The sequence below is a fragment of the Neoarius graeffei genome, chromosome 24 (genome assembly GCF_027579695.1).
Source record: "Neoarius graeffei isolate fNeoGra1 chromosome 24, fNeoGra1.pri, whole genome shotgun sequence".
Classification (NCBI taxonomy): Eukaryota; Metazoa; Chordata; class Actinopteri; order Siluriformes; family Ariidae; genus Neoarius; species Neoarius graeffei.
The window spans coordinates 33,150,105-33,177,743 of NC_083592.1; the positions used below are offsets into that span (position 1 = coordinate 33,150,105).

At 41.7% G+C, this 27,639-nt stretch overlaps 1 protein-coding gene across 1 annotated transcript in view; it reads right to left on the reverse strand.

The window, feature by feature from the left end:
- adgrv1 (adhesion G protein-coupled receptor V1) overlaps window positions 1-27,639 on the reverse strand; it is a 415,446-nt gene that overhangs the window by 33,524 nt on the left and 354,283 nt on the right. The window contains exon 86 of the mRNA XM_060907086.1: window positions 26,429-26,586. Within this exon, the coding sequence (XP_060763069.1) occupies window positions 26,429-26,586 (158 nt within the window). The remainder of the gene's footprint in view (window positions 1-26,428; window positions 26,587-27,639) is intronic.

Consider the following 27,639-nt stretch of genomic DNA (forward strand, 5'->3'; position numbering starts at 1 on the left):
TGATATCAGTCATGTATTTGCTTGTGAAAGCTTGCGGCTTTCATGTAACTGCCGCCTAGCAACGAGAGGCAAAGGGTAAAGAGGGTAGGCTATCATAGATTCTATTCGGAAGAGATCAGTACATGATTGCTTAAAAATTAGGTATTTTAACAATTTGCATCTGTTTTGTGATTATCGTGACACCTGTGTGTTATATAGAACTGTATGTCTTATCAGCACATCGAGGATCTTCCACCGGAGGCTTTAGCAAGTACTCGTAGCAACACTACACTTTACCCTTTGCCATGCGTTGTTAGGGAACGGTAGCAAGTACCCCGATGACCGACTTCAAGAATATGTAGAAAAAATTTAGAAATTATACTTTCCAAAAGTCATTTGAGCTTAGTGTATTGCATTTCCATTTATATTGTAGGTTCTTGCTGATGTTTTTGCGGAGTATGATGCAGGTGCTGAATCAGAAGCTGCAGAGTTTGTATGTACTAGTTGTGAACATTCACATTATTATCAATCTCATTTATTTAAAATCAGATAAAATCATGCCATCATGATCACTGCTTAAAGTACCAGTATTTGGTTGTTGAAGAGCTAGCACTAGAGAGTTCACCGGCGTTTTCATGCGCCATTTCCATTGAGTAGAACAGCCAGTGAACCGCAGCGTGTTCTTCCGCTGACGTCACAACATGGCCGTGAGCTACGGACCCAGTTTTCTTGCGCTGTGCAATTAAAAGTTGGATATTCGCGTAACAACAGCTTCTTTTCACGTAATTATAACAGAAATCTAACATGTTTGCCATGTTGTATAGTTTATTTAAGAAATTGCATAGAGTCATGTTCGTGTCATCAGCACTTTAATTCCTCCAAAACTGTGACAATTGCATCTCAAAGTTGTAACTGGAGGTCAAGATATTGGTGGGTTTGAACATTGCCTGACATCATGCATGTTATCTTAAGCCTGTTCATAAAGCAGCCCCACTTAATAACCCACAGTGACCCAATGACTTGGATAAGGTGCGACACAGACTATGTGTAAAAACACACTTTTGAAATGTCAATTATTTCACTAGTCCATGATTACTGATCTCATTGCTGCACGTTTGTTCGCCACTAAGTACCATTACCCTTGCCTATAGTAACCTCTGGCCAAAAACCTGCAATCAGTTTATTATATCCATGTTACTTCACACCCAATGTATACTGGGAGGACATTTGTGATAATGTTGTGATAACGTTCATTGGGCCATAGTTTTTCTATGATAGCTACCCTACCTTACCTTTCTGACTTACTCCTTGAACATTGTTTTATCCAGAACCAGTCAAAAGTTTGTACACAGCTTCTAATTAAATTTTTTTTCTTTATTTTTATTAATTAAAAGACACTTCATGTCTTAAAGTAATGATGGATGTTGTTTCTCTCTACTGAGCTGAGTGGTTCTTGACATAATATTGATTACTACAGTTGTGGTGTTGAATAGGGCTATTTGCTGCATTTTTATTATTTACTATTTACTCTTTGAGCTCAAACACATTAAGAAGGCAAGAAATTGCACTAATTAACTTTTGACGAGGCACAACTGTTAATTGAAAAGCATTCCAGGTGACGACCTCATGAAGCTGGTTAAGATAATGCCAAGAGTGTGCAAAGCGTCATCAAGGTAAACGCTGGCTACTTTGAAGAATCTAAAATATGAAACATATATTGTTTAACACTTTTTTTTCTTTACTACATAATTCCATATGGGGCGGCACGGTGGTGTAGTGGTTAGCGCTGTCGCCTCACAGCAAGAAGGTCCAGGTTCGAGCCCCGTGGCCGGCGAGGGCCTTTCTGTGTGGAGTTTGCATGTTCTCCCCGTGTCCGCGTGGGTTTCCTCCGGGTGCTCCGGTTTCCCCCACAGTCCAAAGACATGCAGGTTAGGTTAACTGGTGACTCTAAATTGACCGTAGGTGTGAATGTGAATGGTTGTCTGTGTCTATGTGTCAGCCCTGTGATGACCTGGCGACTTGTCTAGGGTGTACCCCGCCTTTCGCCTGTAGTCAGCTGGGATAGGCTCCAGCTTGCCTGCGACCCTGTAGAACAGGATAAAGCGGCTAGAGATAATGAGATGAGATGAGATAATTTCATATATGCTCCAGATGTTATTTCATAGTTTTGATGTCTTCAGTATTGTTCTACAATGTAGAAAACAGTCAAAATACAGAAAAACCTATGAATGAGTAGGGGTGTCCAAACACTTGACTAGCACTGTGTTAAGAACTGAATACTACAATGCCACTAATTAAATTCTCCCTTCATTAAAAACCCCCAACAAAACAGCTTCTAATACCAGAGAATAATGACAACCCCCGACAAAACCACTTGAACCCTTATTTAAATTAGAACACCTTCTTTACTTCCATTCAGCTGTGACGTATTGCATTTCAAACCTTCTGAAAACTCAAAATAGGCTTTGTTTGCACATCAGTGGCTTCTTTTGATGAATGAGGCATCAGTATTCGATGTCCAAAGCTGCTTGAGTGAAAATTCATTATTTAACTGTTCATAGTCACTGTCTAAAACAACCCCTAAAACCCTTCACTGTTTCAAGATGCTTAAAGCTTTTAGCTATCTAGTGGAAAAAATAAATTCAAAATATTTAAAATCATAAACAGCACAGTGTTTTCCTATGTAATCTATCACAATGAACTCATCTCATCTCATTATCTCTAGCCGCTTTATCCTGTTCTACAGGGTCACAGGCAAGCTGGAGCCTATCCCAGCTGACTACGGGCGAAAGGCAGGGTACACCCTGGACAAGTCGCCAGGTCATCACAGGGCTGACACATAGACACAGACAACCATTCACACTCACATTCACACCTACGGTCAATTTAGAGTCACCAGTTAACCTAACCTGCATGTCTTTGGACTGTGGGGGAAACCGGAGCACCCGGAGGAAACCCACGCGGACACGGGGAGAACATGCAAATTCCGCACAGAAAGGCCGTCGCCGGCCACGGGGCTCGAACCCGGACCTTCTTGCTGTGAGGCGACAGCGCTAACCACTACACCACCGTGCCGCCTCACGATGAACTACAGTGGAGAAAATAAATTAAAACCGTGGTTCACTGGTTATACCAACTGCATCCCAAATTAAGATCACCAATGTACACCAATTTGGTGTCTTGTCTACTTGGTGCATTTGTATCATAATCAAAATCCAAAGTCAACTTTTCAATCAGCATGAAAAGGATTTTAGTCTGTTTAGTCTGTGCTATTCACTAATGTACATACATGCACCCAAAAACAGCAACTGTCATTAGAAATTACTTTCATCTGGCACAAATGAATCTGAGAGGAACCTGACATTTCCAATAACATTAAGGACCACTTATGTTTTTTTCAGAACACAGTGCCATGTGCTTCAGTAATAGCTTTGTTTCGGAGCTAATTCACCAGCATTAATATCTGTCGGGTCAGCGGGAACAGGTGAGAAAGCTTTGATCATAATGGAGCCTGAGGTACATGTTGACTCTAATGATAGACTGACTCACAGAGCACTTTCCAATTGGAAGGTAGTTTTTTTTAGGTAGGCAGCATTTTGGGCAGCATTTCTGTGCTCATGAGATAAAAAGACTATCCTAATGGGAAGGCAGCTACCCACTGATGTGCCTGATGTCATTTGAAAGAAGAACCAATCAGTTATCCTTCTTGGTATCGGTAATCCCATAATTCTGATTACCAAATTTCTTTGAAAGAGGAGTATGTTGTTACATATACTTATATCTAAGTGATTTTGCTTGTTTCCAAGATATCGAATTCAACATTTCCAACCAACCCTGTGTCCGAAATCGCTCCCTACTCACTATATAGGGCACTATATGGTGGGGACGCCATTTTGTAGTGCTGTCCAAAATATTAGTGAGGATTATTTACACCCTATATAGTGCACTCAAAGTATCCCACAATGCATCACGAAAAGTAGTGTACAACCGATGGTCACTAACCAAAGCAATATATCCCATCATGCATTCCGGTCACACTGAAAGAAATCAAATTAAAAGCCTCAAATTTGATTTAATAAAAGGTAGCGGCAAAGAAGAAAGTATTCAACCTTGATTTAAAAAAACCCTGAAAGATGCAGGTACTTTGTATTATTAATGTGGGAAATACGCTCAGTATAATATGTATTTATCACAAAAATACATGCATGCATTTATTATTTTGAAAACCCACCAGCCGACTGATCTGGTACGTTTTAACTGTGCGACAGTAATGACGTAAATACCAGCGCGACGGACTAGTGTCCGAAAGCGTTTTTTCATTTTACCAATGAGCTCACTATATAGTCCTCTATATAGTAATTCCCTTTATAGGGCGTAGAGAGTAGTGAACGAGTGAGTGATTTCGGACCCAGGGCATGCTTCCAAGAAAGTTGGGATGCTGTATAAAATATAAATAAAAAAAGTGATGATTTGCAAATCACGGAAACCCATGTCATTGAAAACAGTGCAAAGGCAACATACGAAATGTTGAAACTGAGATATTTTATTGTTTGTTGAAAAATACATGCTCGTTTTGAATTTGATGCCAGCAACACGTTTCAGAAATGTTGGGACAGGGCCATGTTGCATCACCTGTGTGCAACTGTGTTGCATCACCTCTACTTTTAACAACACTCTGTAAATGTCTAGGAGCTGAGGAGACCAATTTTGAAAGTGAAATGTTGTCCTGATATAGGATTTCTGCTAGTCAACAATTCAGGGTCTCCTTTGTTATATTTTTCATTCACTCTTTTACTACAGAGCCATGCAGTTTTAATATGTGCAGAAAGCGGTTTGGCATTGTCTTGCTGAAAGAAAGAAGGCCTTCCTTGAAAAAAACGTGATCTGAATGGCAGCATATTGCTCCAAAACCCGTATATATCATTCAGCATTAATGATACCTTCCAAAGCATGCTACCTATACCATATGCACTAATGCACCCCATACATCACAGATGCTGGCTTTTGAACTGTGCACTGATAACAAGCTGGATGGTCCCTCTCCTCTTTAGCCTGGAGGACATGATGTCCATGATTTCAAAAAGAATTTAAAATTTCAATTCATCAGACCTCGGGACAATTTTCTGCTTCGCCTCAGTCCATCATAAAAGAGCTCGGGCCCAGAGAAGGTGGCGGTGTTTCTGGATATTGTTTATATCTGATTGTAATTTGCATTTGTGGATGCAGTAATTAACTGTTTTCACAGACGATGGTTTTCTGAAGTGTTCCTGAGCCCATACAGTGATTTCCACTACAGACACATGTCTGCTTTTAATGTGGTGTCTCCTGATGGTCTGAAGACCACAGGCATCCAATGTTGTTTTTTTGCCTTGTCTTTTGCGTACAGAGATTTTTCTGAATCCTCTGAATCTTTTAATGATATTATGTACAGTAGATGATGTAGGTAAAAATTAAGGTAAAAATACCCAGCCACTGGGGTTGCACAAGCCAGTGCATACTTAGTGCCAGTCCCAAGCCTGGATAGATTGGGAAGGGTTGCGTCAGGAAAGGCATCCGGTGTAAAACCTATGCCAAATGAAATATGCAGATCAGGTCTGTTGTGGCGGCCCCTAATGGGAGTGGGTGAAAGAAGATGTACCATAGATGATCTCATCTCATCTCTAGCCGCTTTATCCTGTTCTACAGGGTCGCAGGCAAGCTGGAGCCTATCCCAGCTGACTACGGGCGAAAGGCGGGGTACACCCTGGACAAGTCGCCAGGTCATCACAGGGCTGACACATAGACACAGACAACCATTCACACTCACACCTACGGTCAATTTAGAGTCACCAGTTAACCTAACCTGCATGCCTTTGGACTGTGGGGGAAACCGGAGCAAACCCACGCGGACACGGGGAGAACATGCAAACTCCGCACAGAAAGGCCCTCGCCGGCCACGGGGCTCGAACCCGGACCTTCTTGCTGTGAGGCAACAGCGCTAACCACTACACCCCCGTGCCGCCCACCATAGATGATGCGAGCCCCAAATTCTTTGCAATTTTACATTGAGGAATGTTATTCTTAAATTGTTGCACTGTTTGCCCACGCAGTCTTTCACAGAGCAGTGAACCCCTCTCCATCTTTACTTCTGAGAGATTCCGCCTCTCTGGGATGTTCCTTTTATACCCAGTCATGTTACTGACCTGTTGCCAATTAACTTAATCAGGTGTGAGATGTTCTACTAGGTGTTTTTTTTTCTTTTTTGGAATTACACAACTTTTCCAGTCTTTTGTTGCCCCGTCCCAACTGATTTGAAATGTTTTGCTGGCATTAAATTCGAAATGAGCATACATTTTTCAAAAAGCTATAAAATTTCTGTGACAACATTTGATATTTTCTGTATATCTTTGTATTATCACATCACACACATCACATTATCTCTAGCCGCTTTATCCTTCTACAGGGTCGCAGGCAAGCTGGAGCCTATCCCAGCTGACTACGGGCGAAAGGCGGGGTACACCCTGGACAAGTCGCCAGGTCATCACAGGGCTGACACATAGACACAGACAACCATTCACACTCACATTCACACCTACGGTCAATTTAGAGTCACCAGTTAACCTAACCTGCATGTCTTTGGACTGTGGGGGAAACCGGAGCACCCGGAGGAAACCCACGTGGACACGGGGAGAACATGCAAACTCCGCACAGAAAGGCCCTCGCCGGCCCCGGGGCTCGAACCCAGGACCTTCTTGCTGTGAGGCGACAGCGCTAACCACTACACCACCGTGCCGCCCCATCTTTGTATTATTTTAAATGAAATATCACGTTTTTGTGATTGGCAAATCACGCAATTTACACAGCGTTCCAGCTTTTTTGGAAACAGGGTTGTATGAAACTAGTAGAAAAAACAATTAAGCTAACATTACCCAACCAAGTACAAACTCCATGAAGGAATGAATGGCAGAGCAGTAAGATCTGTGTGGTTTGAACAAAAGACCTGGTTAATGACAAGTGCAGCTTTTCTGTTTGCCATCGTTGTTATATGGAAGAGACACGGCTTGATTACAGACTTGAAATACTTGCCTTACAAAAATAGCACTCACAAATGATCTTTCAATGAGCGTGTTCCTGTGTGTACAGTGTCTTGCAAAAGTATTCATCGCCTTTGTGTTTGTCCTGTTTTGTCGCATTACAAGGAAGAATTAAAATAGATTTTTTGGGGGTTAGCACCATTTGATTTACACAACATGCCTACAACTTTAACCTCCTAAGACCCAAGCTGTTTTTTTTTACATGCATTTTTTATTTCTTTTTGCTATTTGGGCTTATTAGAACCTGATTAGAATAAAAACTAAGCATCATCTTTGATAAGATGTACTTTTTGAGAAAAAGTATGTCCACATATGTGGATTCTTGTTCTGAATTTCTAAAAAGTGCTGTCCACGTATGTGACTGCTAGGCCCTAGGAGGTTAAAGGTGCAAATTGTTGTTTTATTGTGACACAAACAATAATTAAGATGAAAAAAAAGAGAAATCTGGAGTGTGCATAGGTATTCACCCCCCCTAAAGTCAATACTTTGTAGAGCCACCTTTTGCTGCAATGACAGCTGCAAGTCTCTTGGGGTATGTCTCTATTAGCTTAGCACATCTAGTCACTGGAGTTTTTGCCCATTCCTCAAGGCAAAACTGCTCCAACTCCTTCAAGTTAGATGGGTTGTGTTGGTGTACAGCAATCTTCAAGTTATGCCACAGATTCTCAATTGGATTGAGGTCTGGGCTTTGATTAGGCCATTCCAAGACATTTCAATGTTTCCATTTAAACCACTCCAGTGTAGCTTTAGCAGTATATTTAGGGTCATTGTCCTGCTATGAACCTTTGTCCCAGTCTCAAACCTCTGGTTGACTCAAACATGTTTTCCTCCAGAATCGCCCTGTATTTGGTGCCATCCATCTTTCCTTCAGTCCTGACCATCTTTCCTGTCCCAGCAGATGAAAAATATCCCCACAGCATGATGCTGCCACCACCATGCTTCACTGTAGGAATGGTGTTCTCAGGGTGTTGGATTTGTGCCACACATGGCATTTCCCATGATGACCAAAAAGATAAATTTTAGTCTCATTTAACTAGAGAATCTTCTTCCATGTATTTGGAGAGTCTGCCACATGCTGTTGGGCAAACTCCAAATGTGTTTTCTTAAGCAATGACTTTTTTTCTGGCCACTCTTCCATAAAGCCCCGCTCTGTGGAGTGTACAGCTTAAAGTGGTCCTATGGACAGATACTCCCATCTCCGCTGTGGAATTTTGCAGCTCCTTCAGTGTTATCTTTGGTGTTTTTGTTGCATCTCTGATTAATGCCCTCCTTGCCCGGTCTGTGAGTTTTGGTGGGCGGCCTTCTCTTGTCAGGTTTGTAGTGGTGCCATATTCTTTCCATTTTGCTCTAATGGATTTAATGGTGCTCCCTGGGATATTCAAAGCTTGAGATATTTTTATAACCCAACCCTGATCTATACTTCTCCACAACTTTGTCTCTGACCTGTTTGGAGTGCTCCTTGGTTTTCATATTGCTTGCTTAGTAGTGTTGCAGAGTCAGGGTCCTTCCAGAACAGGTTGATTTATACAGACATCATGTGACAGATCAGATCATGTGACGCTTTGATTGCACACAGGTGGATCTTAATCAGCTAATTATGTGACTTATGAAGTGAATTGGTTGGACCAGCTCTTATTTAGGGGTTTCATATGAAAGGGGGCGAATACTTATGCACACTCCAGATTTGTGTTTTTTCATCTTAATTATTGTTTGTGTCACAATAAAACAACAATTTCCACCTTTAAAGTTGTAGGCATGTTGTGCAAATCATATGGTGCTAACCCCCTAAAAAAATCCATTTTAATTCCAGCTTGTAATGAGACAAAACAGGACAAATACCAAGGAGGATGAATACTTTTGCAAGACACTGTAAGTGTAATACTTTTATGGGTATGATGAGACCCTGTGCTATAAGGCTCAGTGATAATGGTTTCATACTAATAACAAAGAGTTACTGATAGATTTTTAGCCCTTCCATTCAGTATCATGACCAGGCACTACCCTCAGTTATAGTCTGCTTTATATCGCCTGCAGTAGTCTGGTGTGTTACATTAAGTACTAAAAGCGATTTTGTATAATGACTCTGAAAGGTGGGTGGCACGGTGGTGTAGTGGTTAGCGCTGTCGCCTCACAGCAAGAAGGTCCGGGTTTGAGCCCCGTGGCTGGCAAGGGCCTTTCTGTGCGGAGTTTGCATGTTCTCCCCGTGTCCGCGTGGGTTTCCTCTGGGTGCTCCGGTTTCCTCCACAGTCCAAAGACATGCAGGTTAGGTTAACTGGTGACTCTAAATTGACCGTAGGTGTGAATGTGAGTGTGAATGGTTGTCTGTGTCTATGTGTCAGCCCTGCGATGACCTGGCGACTTGTCCAGGGTGTACCCCGCCTTTCGCCCGTAGTCAGCTGGGATAGGCTCCAGCTTGCCTGCGACCCTGTAGAACAGGATAAAGCGGCTACAGATAATGAGATGAGATGAGACTCTGAAAGGTGCCCTGAATGCGTTGACTATCAAGATTCCTTTCTCGTTAAAATGGTGCAAATAGCTTTTGAAGTATGTGGCTACAAAGGCGACTGCCTTCAGAATTAAACACACCTCCAGTTGGCTTTAAAAGGCAGCTTTCTGTCTGTGAGGTTTGACTGCGTGTTACATCACACTGGCTGGACTTCGATGTGAAACGTTGGTCTCACATTCCTCACCTGACAGAGAACACAGGCTGCGAAAGTCCGTGTTTACCCAGTGGGCTAGTACCGAAGTGTTACTTCCACTGCTCCGACGCTTCTCTCTTCCTCTATTTTTGTCAATCATCTTTCAAACTATTTTCTTCCAGCAAACTTTGACCCACCTCTTTCTATCACCTTCTTCTCTTTTCACATAACAATTTCCCTTGCAAGATCAGTAAAGTCTGTCTGACTGCCTGTCTGTCTATCTATTCCTTGCCTTCCTCACTTTCCTTTTTTTCCACCAGAATATCTCTTCTTTCCTCCCTTGTCGCCTACACTTGCTTTCCATCCCTATAAGCACATTCCTTTCTTTTGGTCAGGAACTGGCCTCTACAGAAGCAGCATGTTCCCAAAACCTTGAGGAATAATCAGGGAAAGAACAGACCTGAGAGCTGCTGCTTTAAAAAAGAAAGAAAGAAAGAAAGAAAGAAAACGTTTACCCATGAGACTCCATGCATACATGATCTCTGCCCTATAAATTATCAACAAATTTCCTCTCACGATCAGTATTCCAGATTCTTTCTTTACTAAGTACAGGAACTTCTGTAGGAGGGAACGGAGGAAAAAATGTGTGATCAGGCGAGTGCAGTGATAAGGCTTTCCTCGAGTAAAACAGGATGCTTTTGAAAAGAACTGAAAGCCACTGAATGTATGATTTTAGTTTGTTTCGTTATATGAAAAGAGGAATTAGTCAATCTGCAGAAGAAGTAATGCACAGACTCGACTGCCAGCTTTCTTCAGATTTCAGATTACGCTTAGCCTGAAAGAATTCTGGGTTGCGTAATCTCCCATGATATTGTTATGTGTTATTACCAGGATTGGAAGGAGGAAGACACGCTGGTAAGTGAGGTAGCAAGTATAGAATTTCACCTAAGATAAGGATTATCTTCCTGCTACAAACAATTACTCTGATCTGTTTGGTTCCACGAGCTGAATGGACCTGGCATTTGGAGATCCTGCTCCTCTTCCTGAGCCAGGTATATGAGAAATGTTCTTGATGGCAACAGATTTCTGAGCAGATGTTCCATACGTGGTATTCCATAAATCCTGCTGTCTCTCTGAGGAAAACTAATAACACACTGCTTAAGTATTACACAATACATGAAATGCAAGGTCACACCAAAGTCATGTTCTCCAGCATATCCACGATCAGCAATGTGTCATGTGCCTGCAGTGAACCTGACATGCTGTCTTCAGTATATAGTCCTCAAAGCTTGTGTTCCAGAATACAGTGCCTTGCAGAAGTATTCATACCCCTTGAACTTTTTCACATTTTTCCACCTTACAACCACGAACTTAAAAGTTTTTTATTGAGATTTTATGTGATAGACCAACACAGAGTAGCACATAATTGTGAAGTGAAACGAAAATGATAAATGGTCTTCAAAATTTTAAACAAATAAAAATCTGAAAAATGTGGTGTGCATTAGTATTCAGCCCCCTGTACTCTGATACCTCTAAATACAATCCAGTGCAATCAATTGCCTTCAGAAGTCATCTAATCAGTTAATAGAGTCCTACTGTGTGTAATTTACTCTCAGCATATGGTAAATACGCTTGTTCTGTGAAGGCCTCAGTGGTTTGTTAGAGAACACTGAAGAACAAACAGCATCATGAAGACCAAAGAACTCACCAGACAGGTCAGGGATAAAGTTCTGGAGAAGTTTAAAGCAGGGTTAGGTTATAAAAAAATAACCCAAGCTCTGAACATCTCAAGAAGCACTGTTCAATCCATCATTCAAAAATGGAAAAAGTATGGCACAACTGCAAACCTACCAAGACATGGCCGTCCACCTAAACTGACAGAGCGAGCAAGGAGAGCACTGGTCAGAGAAGCAGCCAAGAGGCCCATGATCACTCTGGAGGAGCTGCAGAAATCCACAGCTCAGGTGGGAGAATCTGTGCACAGGACAACGATAAGTCGTACACTCCGCAAATCTGGCCTTTTTGGAAGAGTGGAAAGAAGAAAGCCATTGTTGAAAGACAGGCATAAGAAATGCAGGGGATACAGCAAACATGTGGAAGAAGGTGCTTTGGTCAGATGAGACCAAAGTTGAACTTTTTGGCCTAAATGCAAAGCGCTACGTGTGGCGGAAAACTAACACTGCTCATCACCCTGCACACACCATCCCCACTGTGAAACATGGTGGTGGCAGCATCATGCTATGGGGATGCTTTTCTTCAGCAGGGACAGGGAAGCTGGTCAGAGTTGATGGGAAGATGGATGGAGCTAAATACAGGGCAATCCTGGAAGAAAACCTGTTGGAGGCTGCAAAAGACTTGAGACTGGGAAGGAGATTCACCTTCCAGCAAGACAATGACCTTAAACATACAGCCAGAGCTACAATGGAATGGCTTAGATCAAAGAATATTCATGTGTTAGAATGGCCCAGTCAAAGTCCAGACCTAAATCCCATTGAGCATCTGTGGCAAGACTTGAAAATTGCTGTTCACAGACGCTCTCCATCCAATCTGGCTGAGCTTGAGTTATTTTGCAAAGAAGAATGGGCAAAAATTTCAGTGTCTAGATGTGCAAAGCTGGTAGAGACATACCACAAAAGACTTGCAGCTGTAATTGCAGCAAAAGGTGGCTCTACAAAGTATTGACGCAGGGGGCTGAATACTAATGCACATCACATTTTTCAGATTTTTATTTGTTTAAAATTTTGAAGACCATTTATCATTTTCGTTTCACTTCACAATTATGTGCTACTCTGTGTTGGTCTATCACATAAAATCTCAATAAAAAAACTTTTAAGTTCGTGGTCGTAAGGTGGAAAAATGTGAAAAAGTTCAAGGGGTATGAATACTTTTGCAAGGCACTGTAAGTGCAAGGTACAAAGTGGCTTAAACAATGCTATCAAGGATATATCATGATGACAGCTTGTCCTGACAACTGAACAGGGACCATTTGCTTTTTCCATTCTTGCTTCGGTTACTTGAATATCGCCGTCCACTCTGAGCTCTTGTTCTGTTTATTGCTTTTGTAGTAAAGGCTAATGGCGGAATATGATAAAAAAAGATGCAGCAGATTACAGGAATGTTTTCTAAAGCAGGCAATGATTTCTCTGTTGACTTGCCGGCTTTCCTTGTTTAGATTCTGCTGCTACCATAGAAGGAAATCAATAAATGACAGGACTACACTGAAACAGTATTATATAATAACTGCATTTAGTGTGTGATACAAACACATAAATGGGCTCGTGAAAGCATAATGGTTGAGTAATTTCAAACAGATGGTGCCCTGAGCACTATAAGACAAACAGAATAGATAGAATATAGCAACACATGGATTTGGCTTGCATGTGTCTTAAGCAATCAGAAATCAAAATACTTAACCTGAGAGTCAAATGGCTAGATTTCTAGCTGGATGATAGCTGAGTTTAAAGGCCCGGTCCCACAATACTGATAACTACAACTATAGCGATAACTATAAATAAATCGGTCCCCTGTAGTTTATGTGGTTGACGGTCACACCAGACCAATAACGATACCTATAGCCCAGGCCTGGGTTTATCCGTATCGGTGAGATTGCTTCTGGAGCGATTTTTCCAGGTCTGGACCTGATCCGATAAAACATCTGACCAATCAGGGAATTGTTTACATGTGACATTGTCTGAGCATGTGCGGTTTTCCCGGGTATCTTTGTACATCCTTGTTGCATCATCAAGTCACGGAATACGGATTCACGGAAAATAAAAAATATAATACAAAGCACGGATCTTTTATTCACAGATATGTGATTTTCCGTGAAATATCGACAGTAAATTAATAAACATATAAATGCAGGCAAGATATTTTAATTATGAACTTCGGCAGTCCAAACATTTATTTTAGACTTCTTAATTTTTATCCATGATGCATCGTCCATATGAAATTGGTAACCAATCTGTAATATACTGAAATGCCCGTGACCAATCCGTAAATTATTAGCATCCGTGACACATCCGTATTAAAATCTGTAACGACTCTGTATTTTGTATCTTTTTGAAAAAATTATATTTCCATAGTCCCTGACCTATCCGTATTATATCAACCACCAGAGTGTGTACATAGGTTGTTTTGAAGTCCAAGCTGTACAGTATGACCCGGAATAATGTGCTACTACTTGGAAAAAACTTCCATGACTATTACTAAGTTGCATGCATTTATTTACCTGAGTGTCAGGACCAACTGATATTATAGTCGGGATTATAGTTGTGGTGTGACCGCTCCAGACAGGCAGAGGTAGAGTCATAGCTGTAGTTATAGGTATAGTTATCAGTGTTGTGGGACCGGGCCCTTATGCTGATGCCAAAGTTGTGTAAAAAATGAACTAACCTTTCCGTAATGAATACAGTGGGGCAAAAAAATATTTAGTCAGCCACCAATTGTGCAGGTTCTCCCACTTAAAAAGATGAGAGAGGCCTGTAATTTTCATCATAGGTACACTTCAACTATGAGAGACAGAATGGGGGGAAAGAATCCAGGAAATCACATTGTAAGATTTTTAATGAATTAATTGGTAAATTCCTCTGTAAAATAAGTATTTGGTCACCTACAAACAAGCAAGATTTCTGGCTCTCACAGACCTGTAACAACTTCTTTAAGAGGCTCCTCTGTCCTCCACTCATTACCTGTATTAATGGCACCTGTTTGAACTCGTTATCCGTATAAAAGACACCTGTCCACAACCTCAAACAGTCACACTCCAAACTCCACTATGGCCAAGACCAAAGAGCTGTCAAAGGACACCAGAAACAAAATTGTAGACCTGCACCAGGCTGGGAAGACTGAATCTGCAATAGGTAAGCAGCTTGGTGTGAAGAAATCAACTGTGGGAGCAATTATTAGAAAATGGAAGACATACAAAACCACTGATAATCTCCCTCGATCTGGGGCTCCACGCAAGAGCTCACCCCGTGGGGTCAAAATGATCACAAGAACGGTGAGCAAAAATCCCAGAATCACAAGGGGGGACCTAGTGAATGACCTGCAGAGAGCTGGGACCAAAGTAACAAAGGCTACCATCAGTAACACACTACGCCGCCAGGGACTCAAATCCTGCAGTGCCAGACGTGTCCCCCTGCTTAAGCCAGTACATGTCCAGGCCCGTCTGAAGTTTGCTAGAGAGCATTTGGATGATCCAGAAGAGGATTGGGAGAATGTCATATGGTCAGATAAAACCAAAATAGAACTTTGTGGTAAAAACTCAACTTGTCGTGTTTGGAGGAGAAAGAATGCTGAGTTGTATCCAAAGAACACCATACCTACTGTGAAGCATGGGGGTGGAAACATCATGCTTTGGGGCTGTTTTTCTGCAAAGGGACCAGGACGACTGATCCATGTAAAGGAAAGAATGAATGGGGCCATGTATCGTGAGATTTTGAGTGAAAACCTCCTTCCATCAGCAAGGGCATTGAAGATGAAACGTGGCTGGGTCTTTCAGCATGACAATGATCCCAAACACACCGCCCGGGCAACGAAGGAGTGGCTTCGTAAGAAGCATTTCAAGGTCCTGGAGTGGCCTAGCCAGTCTCCAGATCTCAACCCCATCGAAAATCTTTGGAGGGAGTTGAAAGTCCGTGTTGCCCAGCGACAGCCCCAAAACATCACTGCTCTAGAGGAGATCTGCATGGAGGAATGGGCCAAAATACCAGCAACAGTGTGTGAAAACCTTGTGAAGACTTACAGAAAACGTTTGACCTCTGTCATTGCCAACAAAGGGTATATAACAAAGTATTGAGATGAACTTTTGTTATTGACCAAATACTTATTTTCCACCATAATTTGCAAATAAGGGCGGCACGGTGGTGTAGTGGTTAGCGCTGTCGCCTCACAGCAAGAAGGTCCGGGTTCGAGCCCCGTGGCCGGCGAGGGCCTTTCTGTGCAGAGTTTGCATGTTCTCCCCGTGTCCGCGTGGGTTTCCTCCGGGTGCTCCGGTTTCCCCCACAGTCCAAAGACATGCAGGTTAGGTTAACTGGTGACTCTAAATTGACCGTAGGTGTGAGTGTGAATGGTTGTCTGTGTCTATGTGTCAGCCCTGTGATGAGCTGGCGACTTGTCCAGGGTGTACCCCGCCTTTCGCCCATAGTCAGCTGGGATAGGCTCCAGCTTGCCTGCGACCCTGTAGAAGGATAAAGCGGCTAGAGATAATGAGATGAGATGAATTTGCAAATAAATTCTTTAAAAATCAGACAATGTGATTTTCTGGATTTTTTTTCTCATTTTGTCTCTCATAGTTGAAGTGTACCTATGATGAAAATTACAGGCTTCTCTCATCTTTTTAAGTGGGAGAACTTGCACAATTGGTGACTGACTAAATACTTTTTTGCCCCACTGTACATGAAAAACTGAGGGAAGTTGCTTTCTCAGGACGAGTGTTACAGTATATAATTGATAGTTTTAGTCACATCACAATTAATGTAAAACTATACAAGTGTGACTATTTAAACTAGAAACTAAGGAAACAACTTGTACCACTTTGCTTTGCCGAAGCACTTTAATTCTTTTCCTCTCTCATGTACCTGCAAATGTAAGTTGTGACAGTAAATCCAGATAAGAGCAACTTCAGTTCAAAGTACAATTACTGTTATAAAATAAAACATACACATCCTTTGCTTCTTATCAAAACCTGTCTGCGCTATTAAAAAAAAAAAAGGTCCTTTATTCAGATAGATATCGAGCCATAAAGGCTGTCTTGGTTACCTTATTCCTCTTACATAACTCTGTTAATAGCATTACTCGAATTTTGTTTTTGAAACACAGCAGGTAAGCGTAAGGGTATGTAGGGTAACTCTGGCTTAGACGGCCTCTTGGCTTGTTAGCACCTGAAACTACATCCAGCAATCTGATCTGATCTGACGTCAGAAGTTAGGTCAGTTCACAGATTATTTGCATGCAAAGCAGGTACAGCTGAAAGAGACTTTCAGTGCTGTATGTTGCGCTTCATCAGCTGAAGGTTTGCTGTTTCACTCAAGGAATGTAACAGATGCAACTAGATTTCATGAGCTGGACAGCAGTACATGCATTATCAAGATCATGCCTGCAGGATAGCGCGAAGAACCTATAGATGATTACAGAAGTAAATCATCAGTTCGAATTGCATCTTGAGGAAGATCTGGAGAAACTGTTGCTAATCCAAAGCATGTCCGCTCACCTCACAGAGGAAAAAGAATAAAGTCCAGAGTGTAAAAAAGAATCTGTTCATCATCAGTGGGAATGCACTTTCGATGGGACACCTGTCTATCTTAGGGAACCATGCATATATGCATACCGTACACACACATATATTCGCTCATATCTAAGGGGTAATTTTGCAAAGCTAATCAGCATTTTATTTTGGAGATCAGAGTAAATCCTTACGGATATGACGAGAACATGCTGAAACACAGGGACCTGTTCTCAGGATTGCACCAAGCACACAGGAGCTATGAGGTGGCCACACTAACCACTACACCACCGTGCTGCCCAAGATCCAGCCAAATATTTCAAATGCATCACCTAGCAACAGGATGAAAACTTAAACCATAATGCCCTTGTGTCCTCAACCCGTTTGGGTATGCGTCTCACATTCTGAAGACAAGACAGAAGGCAATACATCTCCTAAAGCCTTGCATTACATGCTTGGTACAGCATTTTCCAAGGAAGATACACATTTATGTATTTATGAAGCAATCACATATTTTTCTTCTTAGGTTTTACTATTATTATTATCCCCTTGATTTTCTGACCTTTTCTTCATCCACAACTTTTGAGATATTGACTCCAAACCAATTTCAACTCGTCCATCTTCTGTCCAGGTAGTGTGCTTGTATACAGCTAATTGATGGTCCACTTTTTTAATCACTAATTTTCCCATATAGAATGGCTTAGCAGAATTTTATGTTCCCTTAGCGGCAAATAACCCATCCATCCATCCATCCATCCATCATCTGTAGCCGCTTATCCTGTACAGGGTCACAGCCAAGCTGGAGCCTATCCCAGCTGACTATGGGCAAGAGGCGGGGTACACCCTGGACAAGTCACCAGGTCATCGCAGGGCTGATACATAGAGACAAACAACCATTCACACTCACATTCACACCTACGATCAATTTAGAGTCACCAGTTAACCTAACCTGCATGTCTTTGGACTGCGGGGGAAACCGGAGCACCCGGAGGAAACCCACGCGGACACGGGGAGAACATGCAAACTCCGCACAGAAAGGCCCTCGCCGGCCACGGGGCTCAAACCCAGAACCTTCTTGCTGTAAGGCGACAGCGCTAACCACTACACCACCGTGCCGCCCCTATTATTTATTATGTTTTATTTAAAGTATGGGCACATTTTAATAATTCTTTCCCTGACCACGATTTATCAGTACACTGGCGTTTCATTTCCTCCAGCAGAATGAAAATTGACTTTACGCACATTTTGAATCAGTATAAGTGAATGAAATATTTTAATGCCACAAATCTGTTACGGGATTAGTCAGGAGGCTTTTGGCTTTCGTTGTGTAGATTATTGAGTCAGTCTATTTATGTGATGCTGTGTAGTCCTGGGGAAGCCATGGCCTAATGGTTAGAGAGGCAGTTTTGGGACCAAAAGGTTGCTGGTTCAATTCCCTAGCCCACCAGGAATGGCTGAAGTGCCCTTGAGCAAGGCATCTAACCTGGGAAATGCTGCTCTGGGTATGTGATATGTTTTCTCTGGATAAGAGTGTCTGCTAAATGCATATAACATTTAAACCCAAATAAAAGACATTTATAATATATTATCAGCCTTCCATTTTGCTTCTGGTTTTATAAAGACTTGCAGCTTCCCATTATGATATAGTCCAAAGGAAAAAAAAAAAAAAGCAAAGTTGCACATTTAGTCACAGATGTCATCTTTGAAATGCATTAAATGTTTTGGTATCCAAAGATGGCTTTTACTTCATTTATTCCATTATTTTTATCCACATGTGCACAACTTCTAATATGTCCACTTCTAGTGTGCATGTGTACAATATTAGCACGTCTGTCACCATGGCAACGTCAATAAAACCCGTGTTACATACTGCGAGATTAAACAGTGTTGTGACTTTTGAAGAGATGTGTTAGTTGTTGGGTTCAAAAGTAAAATAAGGAGACAGGCGATTAGTTTATTCTATTCAGCTCTCACATGCACACACACGTGTGCACACACGCACGGCTCTGAGTCGCTCAGTTCACTCATTATCAACACAGAACACCCATTATTAACATAAATCCCTCACAGGTGAAGCTTCTTAACATCTCCAGCCACATGATGTTATTACCATTAAGCTAGTTTGGAAGATTTACGAAACGAACCTGTGGCACTAACTTGTGGTAGAAATATTTTGTGCATGTTTAAAAAAAAAAGTTTGGATAATTAATTATTAAATTGAAGAAAGGTAACTGATTTACTTTGGAAAGGAAAGAAATCTTTTGTGTACATTTAAGTAACCTGACATTTGCTGTTCATGACTCAATATTTTTCTATGCAACTTCAATGAAGGGTTGCCGTAAGGACCTTTGTTCGAGGATATTATATGAAACATCTTGTCTTATTAGCTGGGTGAGGGAAATTTTGCCCTCATACTGACATCAAATTGGCGGCACGGTGGTGTAGTGGTTAGCACTGTCGCCTCACAGCAAGAAGGTCCGGGTTCGAGCCGCGTGGCCGGCGAGGGCCTTTCTGTGCGGAGTTTGCATGTTCTCCCCGTGTCCGTGTGGGTTTCCTCCGGGTGCTCCGGTTTCCCCCACAGTCCAAAGACATGCAGGTTAGGTTAACTGGTGACTCTAAGGGTGTTTTCACACTTGGTCCCTTTCAGCCATCTAACCGAACTCAGATCGATGACTCAGCATTTTTTGCGCATATGTGAACACTCCAACCGTACCCAGACCCCTTTAAAGCGAACTGAACTGAGACCACCTCAGGAGGTGGTCTCAGTACGGTTCGCTAAAAATCAACGGTACGGTTCGCCTAATCTGAGCATTGTGAACAAAAAGCGCACCGGGTTCACTTCACCTTTTTCACTGTAGTTTTAACCTTCTTCGTCTGCCATAGTTGGTCACGTGACTGTAGCAGGGAAACTCAACTTCCTTTTGGAACTTACCACAGCCGCTTTACAGTTCTCTGAACTTACTGACTGACGAGTCGGCCACAATAATATAACTATATTATAAAAAATATATATATATAATATAATACATTTATTTTCCTTAATCTGCACTATTTTGATCAAAGAATACAGCAGGGCAAGCATGGCAGCAGACATTTTGATTCAAGAGAAAATTACCCAGAATTCCATGCACTGGGGGTCTGAGGGCTCTAGAGGACCTGGTGTGAACAGAAAGAGGACTGAGGCCCCATCAAAGCTTAACTGGACCAGAAAGAGAACCCAGTCCTCTTTGTAATAAATTCACAGTGTGAACACAAAAAGAACTGAGTTCTTTTTCTGTTGGTCCACTTTTTGGTCCACTTAAAGAGGACTGAGTCTGGTTCCTTTAAAGGGGACCAGGTGTGAAAACACCCTAAATTGACCGTAGGTGTGAATGTGAGTGTGAATGGTTGTCTGTGTCTGTGTGTCAGCCCTGTGATGACCTGACGACTTGTCCAGGGTGTACCCTGCTTTTCGCCCATAGTCAGCTGGGATAGGCTCCTGCAACCCTGTAGAACAGGATAAAGCGGCTAGAGATAATGAGATTAGATGAGACTGACACCAAATGTATACACTGATTAACACATATCAGTTGTGCTTTGGAGCTAAAGAGGGTTCGCGTTTATTTGATGTGTGTGCACCCCTGTCTCTGCAGAATAGGAAAGGTAAGGTTCACTGATTCGCATCGGCGCATCAATTTCAAAGTTCGCCCCGATTTAAAAAAGTGTGCACGGGATACAATTGGGGATGAAATCAGGATGCATCATTTCTAACATCTGTGCATTGATAAAATTTGATGTATTAATGTATATAATTATTAATAGAGGTCCTATACCTTTATTATTTAGAATTGTGACACACACATTTCAGCCATGGCCTCAAGGTTAGAGAAGCAGCCTTGGGCCCAAAGGGTCGCTGGTTTGATTCCCAGGAGCGTCAAGAAAAATGTGAGTGAATGAATAGCACGTTCAACTCCCTCTGTATCATGGCTGAAGTGCCCTTGAGCAAGGCACCGAACCTCCAACTGCTCCCCAGGCACTGTAGCATAGCTGCCTGCTGCTCTGGGTGTGTGTGTGCTCATTGCTCACTTGTGTGTTCACTGCTTCAGATGGGTTAAATGCAGAGGAGGAATTCTGTTGTGCTTGAGTGTACAGGTGACAAATAAAGGCTTCTTCTTCTTCTAAAAAAATGTGACCAATAGACATGTATGAATATACCGTGTGATTTATAAATCGTGGTACAAATTTATGATGATTCGAATCATGGAAATAAAAAAAAAAGATCTGTGATTATCATTAGGCTGCAAAGTCTTAGTTTGTCAATAGAGGGAATGTATATGACATCACTGTAGGCGGAAGTAACACAGCTCAAATGCACAAATGCAACACAAAAAGCAGACCTAAAATGCAAAAGAATGCTGAAACAAAAGTCTGTTTTTAATTTACTGTTGCAGAATGGCCAACTGGTATGCAATGGCTGACCGATGCTGCTGTCGCAATCAGATTTGCGTTTTCTTGCAGAAACGCATCTCTAGTTATTTGTGTGTACTTTAGGCATGTGGAACCTTTTCTGGTTTTCTGGAACCTTTTAATGCTTCTACATTTTGAAGATGAACCCACACACTGGAAGAAAGGCCAACTTTGGTGTGATGACTAAAAGGGCCATTAGATAACAGAACTCCACATGCGAAGCACTGGCAGCAGGCTTGACGGAAATAGACCATATGGTGATTAATGCGCATGCTCATCCTGTAAACTATTGCTAATGACACATAACCCTTTTTATCTTCAATCAAAGGGCGACTTGCTATCTATTTTGTACTATTATTATAAAAGGATCCAATGACCTTAGGTCATTACATGCAAACGAAATTGTGATATTCTGAGTCACACCAACACCCCAGAAATATCGGTACAAAACATCAACAAAACGTTCTGGTATGTCGTGCATCTGTTCATGCTTCTTTGTTTGCTTTAGGAGAAACTGACCCAGTGAGGACTACGGCAAGCCACAGATCATTACAAAAGGCTGGAGATAAACAAATAACTCAAAGATAGGGTGAGCGTTTGATGCTAATCTGGGGCGCTTCCAGGAAACATCTATGTTTTGTTAGCTCACCATTTGTCTTAAGCTTCTAAACAGCAAATCAAATCTTTAAATAGAGCTGTCATATAATAATTATTTCCCCAGAGAGTTCCCAAAGAACATCGCTTCCCAAAGGCGAGATCATTGCTCAGTTACGAAGAACTTGTTTTGAGGGAAAGGAAGGTTTGGCATGCTGGAATATCAGCACATCTCAAGGGTAAAGCTGCTCTTTCGACAGTTTTCAATAGTACAGGGTACACTGAGTAGCCTTGGCTCAAGCCCTCTGCATGCTTCACAGAGTGATGATTAGGAAGAAGAGAGAAGCACACAGGTTGCCCTGACCATAAGCTTGTCTCCTTCTGCATGCAAGATGGTCTGCTGTGGAGTGCTGAGTCAGCAGCACTGCCTCTGAGGGGAAGGCTGAGTCAACTACTGACCTCGGCACTACAGACAGAAGGGCGTCTGGAAGCATCTGGGTATTAGGATCTGAGAATAACGTGTCCCTTTTGTTCTGCTCAAGCTGATTTTTTTTTTATGTGAAACAATGCCTAAAATAAGTTTTCCAACATGACGCTTTTGTCGTTTAGTTTGATTTGTCTAACAAGCATGAACAGTCATCTTCACATTGCAGAAGTATTTTCAGTCAAAATGTGAAACGACACTTTTTAAAATGTCACTTGATATAAATAGAAGTGAACACGTGCATGTACCGTAAGCATGTGAGTTTTTTTCTGGCCAGTTCAGTAAATCTATATTGTCTATATTGCTAGTAACTACTACGAGGATTGGATGTACAGTATTAATGGCCATTCTGTGCTCGAAATGTGCTTAAAACAGATGGCATAGGTCAGAGTTGGACAGAAGATAATGGTTTAACACTGAATAATTCTGACAGCAATGACAAAGTTATATCTAAACACCTAAATCTGTTCTGGTTTGAAGAATAATCAGACGCAACTGCTTGTATTATGCAGACTCAGAGGTTTTGAGGTCTTGCTTCATAAGTCAAAGTGAGTGAGTGTGTGTGTGTGTGTGTGCGTGTGTCAGCATACTATGCCCAAACCAGTCCATGGTTAAAATAGCTGTCGGGTTATGGACTAGCCCTGTGTAGTGTAAATATTATTGAGAAGGCTAAGTGCATACTGAAGAATATGAGCATAGATGAATACTTCCTGAAGGGCAGGAATTCTTTGTTATGGTTAGTTTGTTAAGAAAATCTCTTATACAGAGAGCATACTATATAATAATATAAGCCAATACAAGAAAAAAAATGTAATACAGAAGATATAAAATGCTACTAATAATGGTGACCAACATGCTCAGGGATCATTACAGTGTTGAATGAAGAGGTAAGTTTTAACCTGGGCTTTAATGTACAGTATTTAGCTATCTAGATATCACTTATATGGTGTTTACACACAGCATATAAGTCCTATAATACCGATAACTTAGCCTAGTAAACTAGACCCACCCGCCTAGCGGCCAAAAATATTTTTGCCTAGCGAGTGGGTCTAGCCTCGCACCATATAAACAAAAACACCCCGGGCATCAAATCGTGCCCGCCAATCACAACGCAAGGTTTTTGTTTGGATTCTTTGGGCGGGCTTTTGCAGGAGTGACGACAAAGCTGCTCGACGCTGGAGAAAGCACAACAGGAAAGATGGCTACGGCTAGTGAACAGTGCGCGTTTGACTCCGCTTTGGAATCAGTTTTAGAAGAATTAGACTTGGAGTTTTCGTTGAAACATGAGCAGGAAGAGGCTCTCCGCTCATTCCTTTTCAAGAAGGACGTTTTCGCTGTTTTGCCGACCGGCTATGGCAAAAGTCTGATCTACCAGCTGGCTCCGCTCGTAGCCAAAATGATGGGGCTAGTTTGTGCAGTACGAAGAATTAATAAACAGCTTTGAAACATTACTTTTTGATTGTTTCTTATTTTCCTGTTATTTTAAATTTAAGGGAAATTATTTCACCAAACACCACTAAATAAAAACTCTCAAAAACAGTTTAAGCAAACCCTTGAAAAACACTTGGAAAAAAATGAGTGTATGTGGTACAGACTCCAAACTTGTGGTCATTATCTCCAAACTTCTTAATATCTAGAACCTGTTTATTAATTAATACGCATTTTGAAAAATTATTTATTTCAAGGCCTCCCCCACTGCTTTCTGTCGCTCTGACTACGTCACAGTCACTGTTGCGCTGATTGGTCAGAGCGTTGGCTTATACGCACAGACACAGTTTGAAAGACAGCGGTTTGTTCCTCCCACCCCCTTCGGAAATGTCTACGGATCGAGGCCAGACTAAATATTCACATTTAGTCTGGCTTGCCAGGCTACCGATAACTATAACTATAAATAAATCAATTGCCTGCTGTTTATGTGGTTGGCGGTCACACCAGACTGATAACGATACCTATAGCCCAGGCCTGGGTTTATCTGTATCAGTGAGGTTGCTTCTGGAACAATTTTTCCAGGCCTGGACCTGATCCGATAAAACATCTGACCAATCAGGTAATCGTTTACATGTGGCGTTGTTTGAGCGCGTGTTATTTTCCCCGGGCATCTTTGTACATCATTGTTGCATCATGAAGTCACAGACTACGGAATCACGTAAAATAAAAAATATAATACAAAGCACGGATCTTTGATTCACAGATATGTGATTTTCCATCAAATATCAATCGTAAATTGATAAAGTAAACATATAAATGCAGGTAAGATGTTTTAATTATGAATTTCGGCATTTAATTGTTTCAAACTTCTTAATTTTTTATCCGTGATGCATCCTCCGTATGAAATCGGTAAGCAATCTGTAATATACTGAAACGTCCGTGACCAATCCGTAAATTATTAGCATCCGTGATGCATCTATATTAAAATCTGTAACCACTCCGTATTTTGTATCCTTTTTTATTATATTTCCGTAATCCGTGACCTATCTGTATTATATCAACCACTGGAGGATGTACATGGGTTGTTTTGAAGTCCAAGCTGTACAGTATGACCCGGAATAATGTGCTACTACTTGGAAAAAACTTCCATGACTATTACTAAGTTGCATGCATTTATTCACCCGAGTGTCAGGACCAACTGATATTATAGTCAGGATTATAGTTGTGGTGTGACCGCTCCAAACTGGAACTACATTCAGGCAGAGGTATAGTCATAGGTATAGTTATAGTTACGGGATCGGGTCCATACAGTGCATATTTATATACAAATTCTGTTACAATATTAAGTTCCCATTCAATGTGGAAAGGTTCAACTGTCCAGTTTCGGTGAGTCTGTGCCCACTATCGGCTCAGATTCATGTTCAGGTTCATGAGCTGATATGGTGTTCTACTATTGTAGCCTATCTGCCTCAAGGTTTGATGGGTTGTGCACTCTGAGCTGCTTTTCTGCTTACCACGGTTGTAAAGAGTGATAATTTGAATTACTGACTCTCCACTGACCAGTCTGGCCATTCTCCTCTGACCTCTCTCATCAACAAGGTGTTTCCATCCACAGAACTGCTACTCACTGGATGTTTTTCTGCACCATTCTGTTTACACAGACTGCTGTGCATGAAAATTCTCAGAGATCAGCAGTTTCAGAAATACTGGTACCAAGGACCAAGTCACTGAGATCACATATGATCTCCATTTTGATGTTCAGTCTGAACATTAGCTGAAGCTCTTGGCCTGTATCTGCATGAATGTTCTGTTGCCACATGATTAGCTAATCAAACGAAGAAGCGAGTGGCCTAGTGGTTAGCGTGTCTGCCTCTTGATTGGGAGATCGTGAGTTTTACTCACAGTTTGGTCATACCAAAGACCAAAGACATCATAAAAATGGTGCCATCTGGATATACAGATGTGAGTGGGGAGTCAAACTCTTGTGATTACCAGAGGACTAGCCCCCCACTGTAACCCTAGCTATGCAATGTAGGCGAGAGGCTGAGGGCTATGAAACGGAGATTGGCGCTGCCAATGGTGCGGGGAGGACTTTTTTTTTTGAATGAATGAATGAAGAAGCAGGGTAAAGGTCTCATCTCATCTCATTATCCGTAGCCGCTTTATCCTGTTCTATAGGGTCGCAGGCAAGCTGGAGCCTATCCCAGCTGACTACGGGCGAAAGGCGGGGTACATCCTGGACAAGTCGCCAGGTCATCGCAGGGCTGACACATAGACACAGACAACCATTCACACTCACATTCACACCTACGGTCAATTTAGAGTCACCAGTTAACCTAACCTGCATGTCTTTGGACTGTGGGGGAAACCGGAGCACCCGGAGGAAACCCACACGGACACGGGGAGAACATGCAAACTCCGCACAGAAAGGCCCTCGTCGGCCACGGGGCTCGAACCCGGACCTTCTTGCTGTGAGGCGACAGCGCTAACCACTACACCACCGTGCCGCCCAGGGGTAAAGGTATTTTATATATATCATTAAGGCTTAGTGTGCACACACCTGAGCTGTTGGTTCGTCCCCTGTAGACATCATCATAGGCCTTCCACTGTTGTGTAACATGGTAAGCATGGATGAAGACCACCAACACTCCCACCACACAGCTAAGAGGAATGAAAGCAGCTGTACACAGAGCTGTGTACAAGTTCGGGATGAAGCACCTACACAGAAAGAGAGACAGAAGCAGAAAAATACAGAGAGAAAGAGAGAAAATTATTTTACTTAAATCACAGAAACAAAGTGTTATTGGAGTCAAAATTGTCTTCATGTTTATTATACAGCAGGTATTTATAGAAATGCTTTCCATCCGATTAAGGAATATGATGTGTGCATTGAGCTGTGTTTCTTGGCCTTGTGCGCGTCCATGTGTGCCCTGTACAGTATATTTGCATGTGTATATCCATGCAGTGTATGTTTGTGCTGTGTATGTGCTGTGTATGCCTGTGTGGTATGTGTTTGTGAAAAATACACAATGCTCCACAAAGTTTCCAAGCTATAATACAATCTCTCTTTCTTGCGAACACTTTCCCATCCTCCCATTTTATCTCAGGAATTTCTTTCAATCTGTATTTGTTTTTCGCCACTGTGCAATTAGCAAGCCTCAAACTGGCCTTTGCCATGGGAAAGCTTGGGGAGTGTAATGGGGGCTGATTTTGTTTTGACGTGATGGATGTCCAAATAGAATGAACCAGCCCTTCGTTCACATGGCCAAACAAGGTTCACAAATAAACCCTGAGTCATTTTTTAGGGAGAGACGAATGGCACATTATATCCCGAATAGAATCCAAAGCTTGCAATAGAAGTGTAAAAAAAAAAAAAAAACTTTTTATATTTAATGTTTGGTTCTGCCTGACTTGGAGAACCAAGATTATTGCCGTATATTATTTTTATTTATTTTTATTTATTTATTTATTTTGAGGATAACCCCTTGAGATGTGGCATCTCATTTTCAAGGGGGTCCTAATGACAATACCAAAAAAGAAAAACAGGACTTGAATACACACACTAAACATATACACAATAGACATATACACAAACACACACACACACTTACCAACGTTGCTCTCCAAACTACCCCACTACCCCCACCCAGCATACTGCAATAATGTCATTTATATACGGTATCATACAGTATCAGCACAACTAATCCAAGAAAGAGAGAAAAAACAAAAACGAACAAAAAACATTCAGAAACATTTATTATATATGATCCA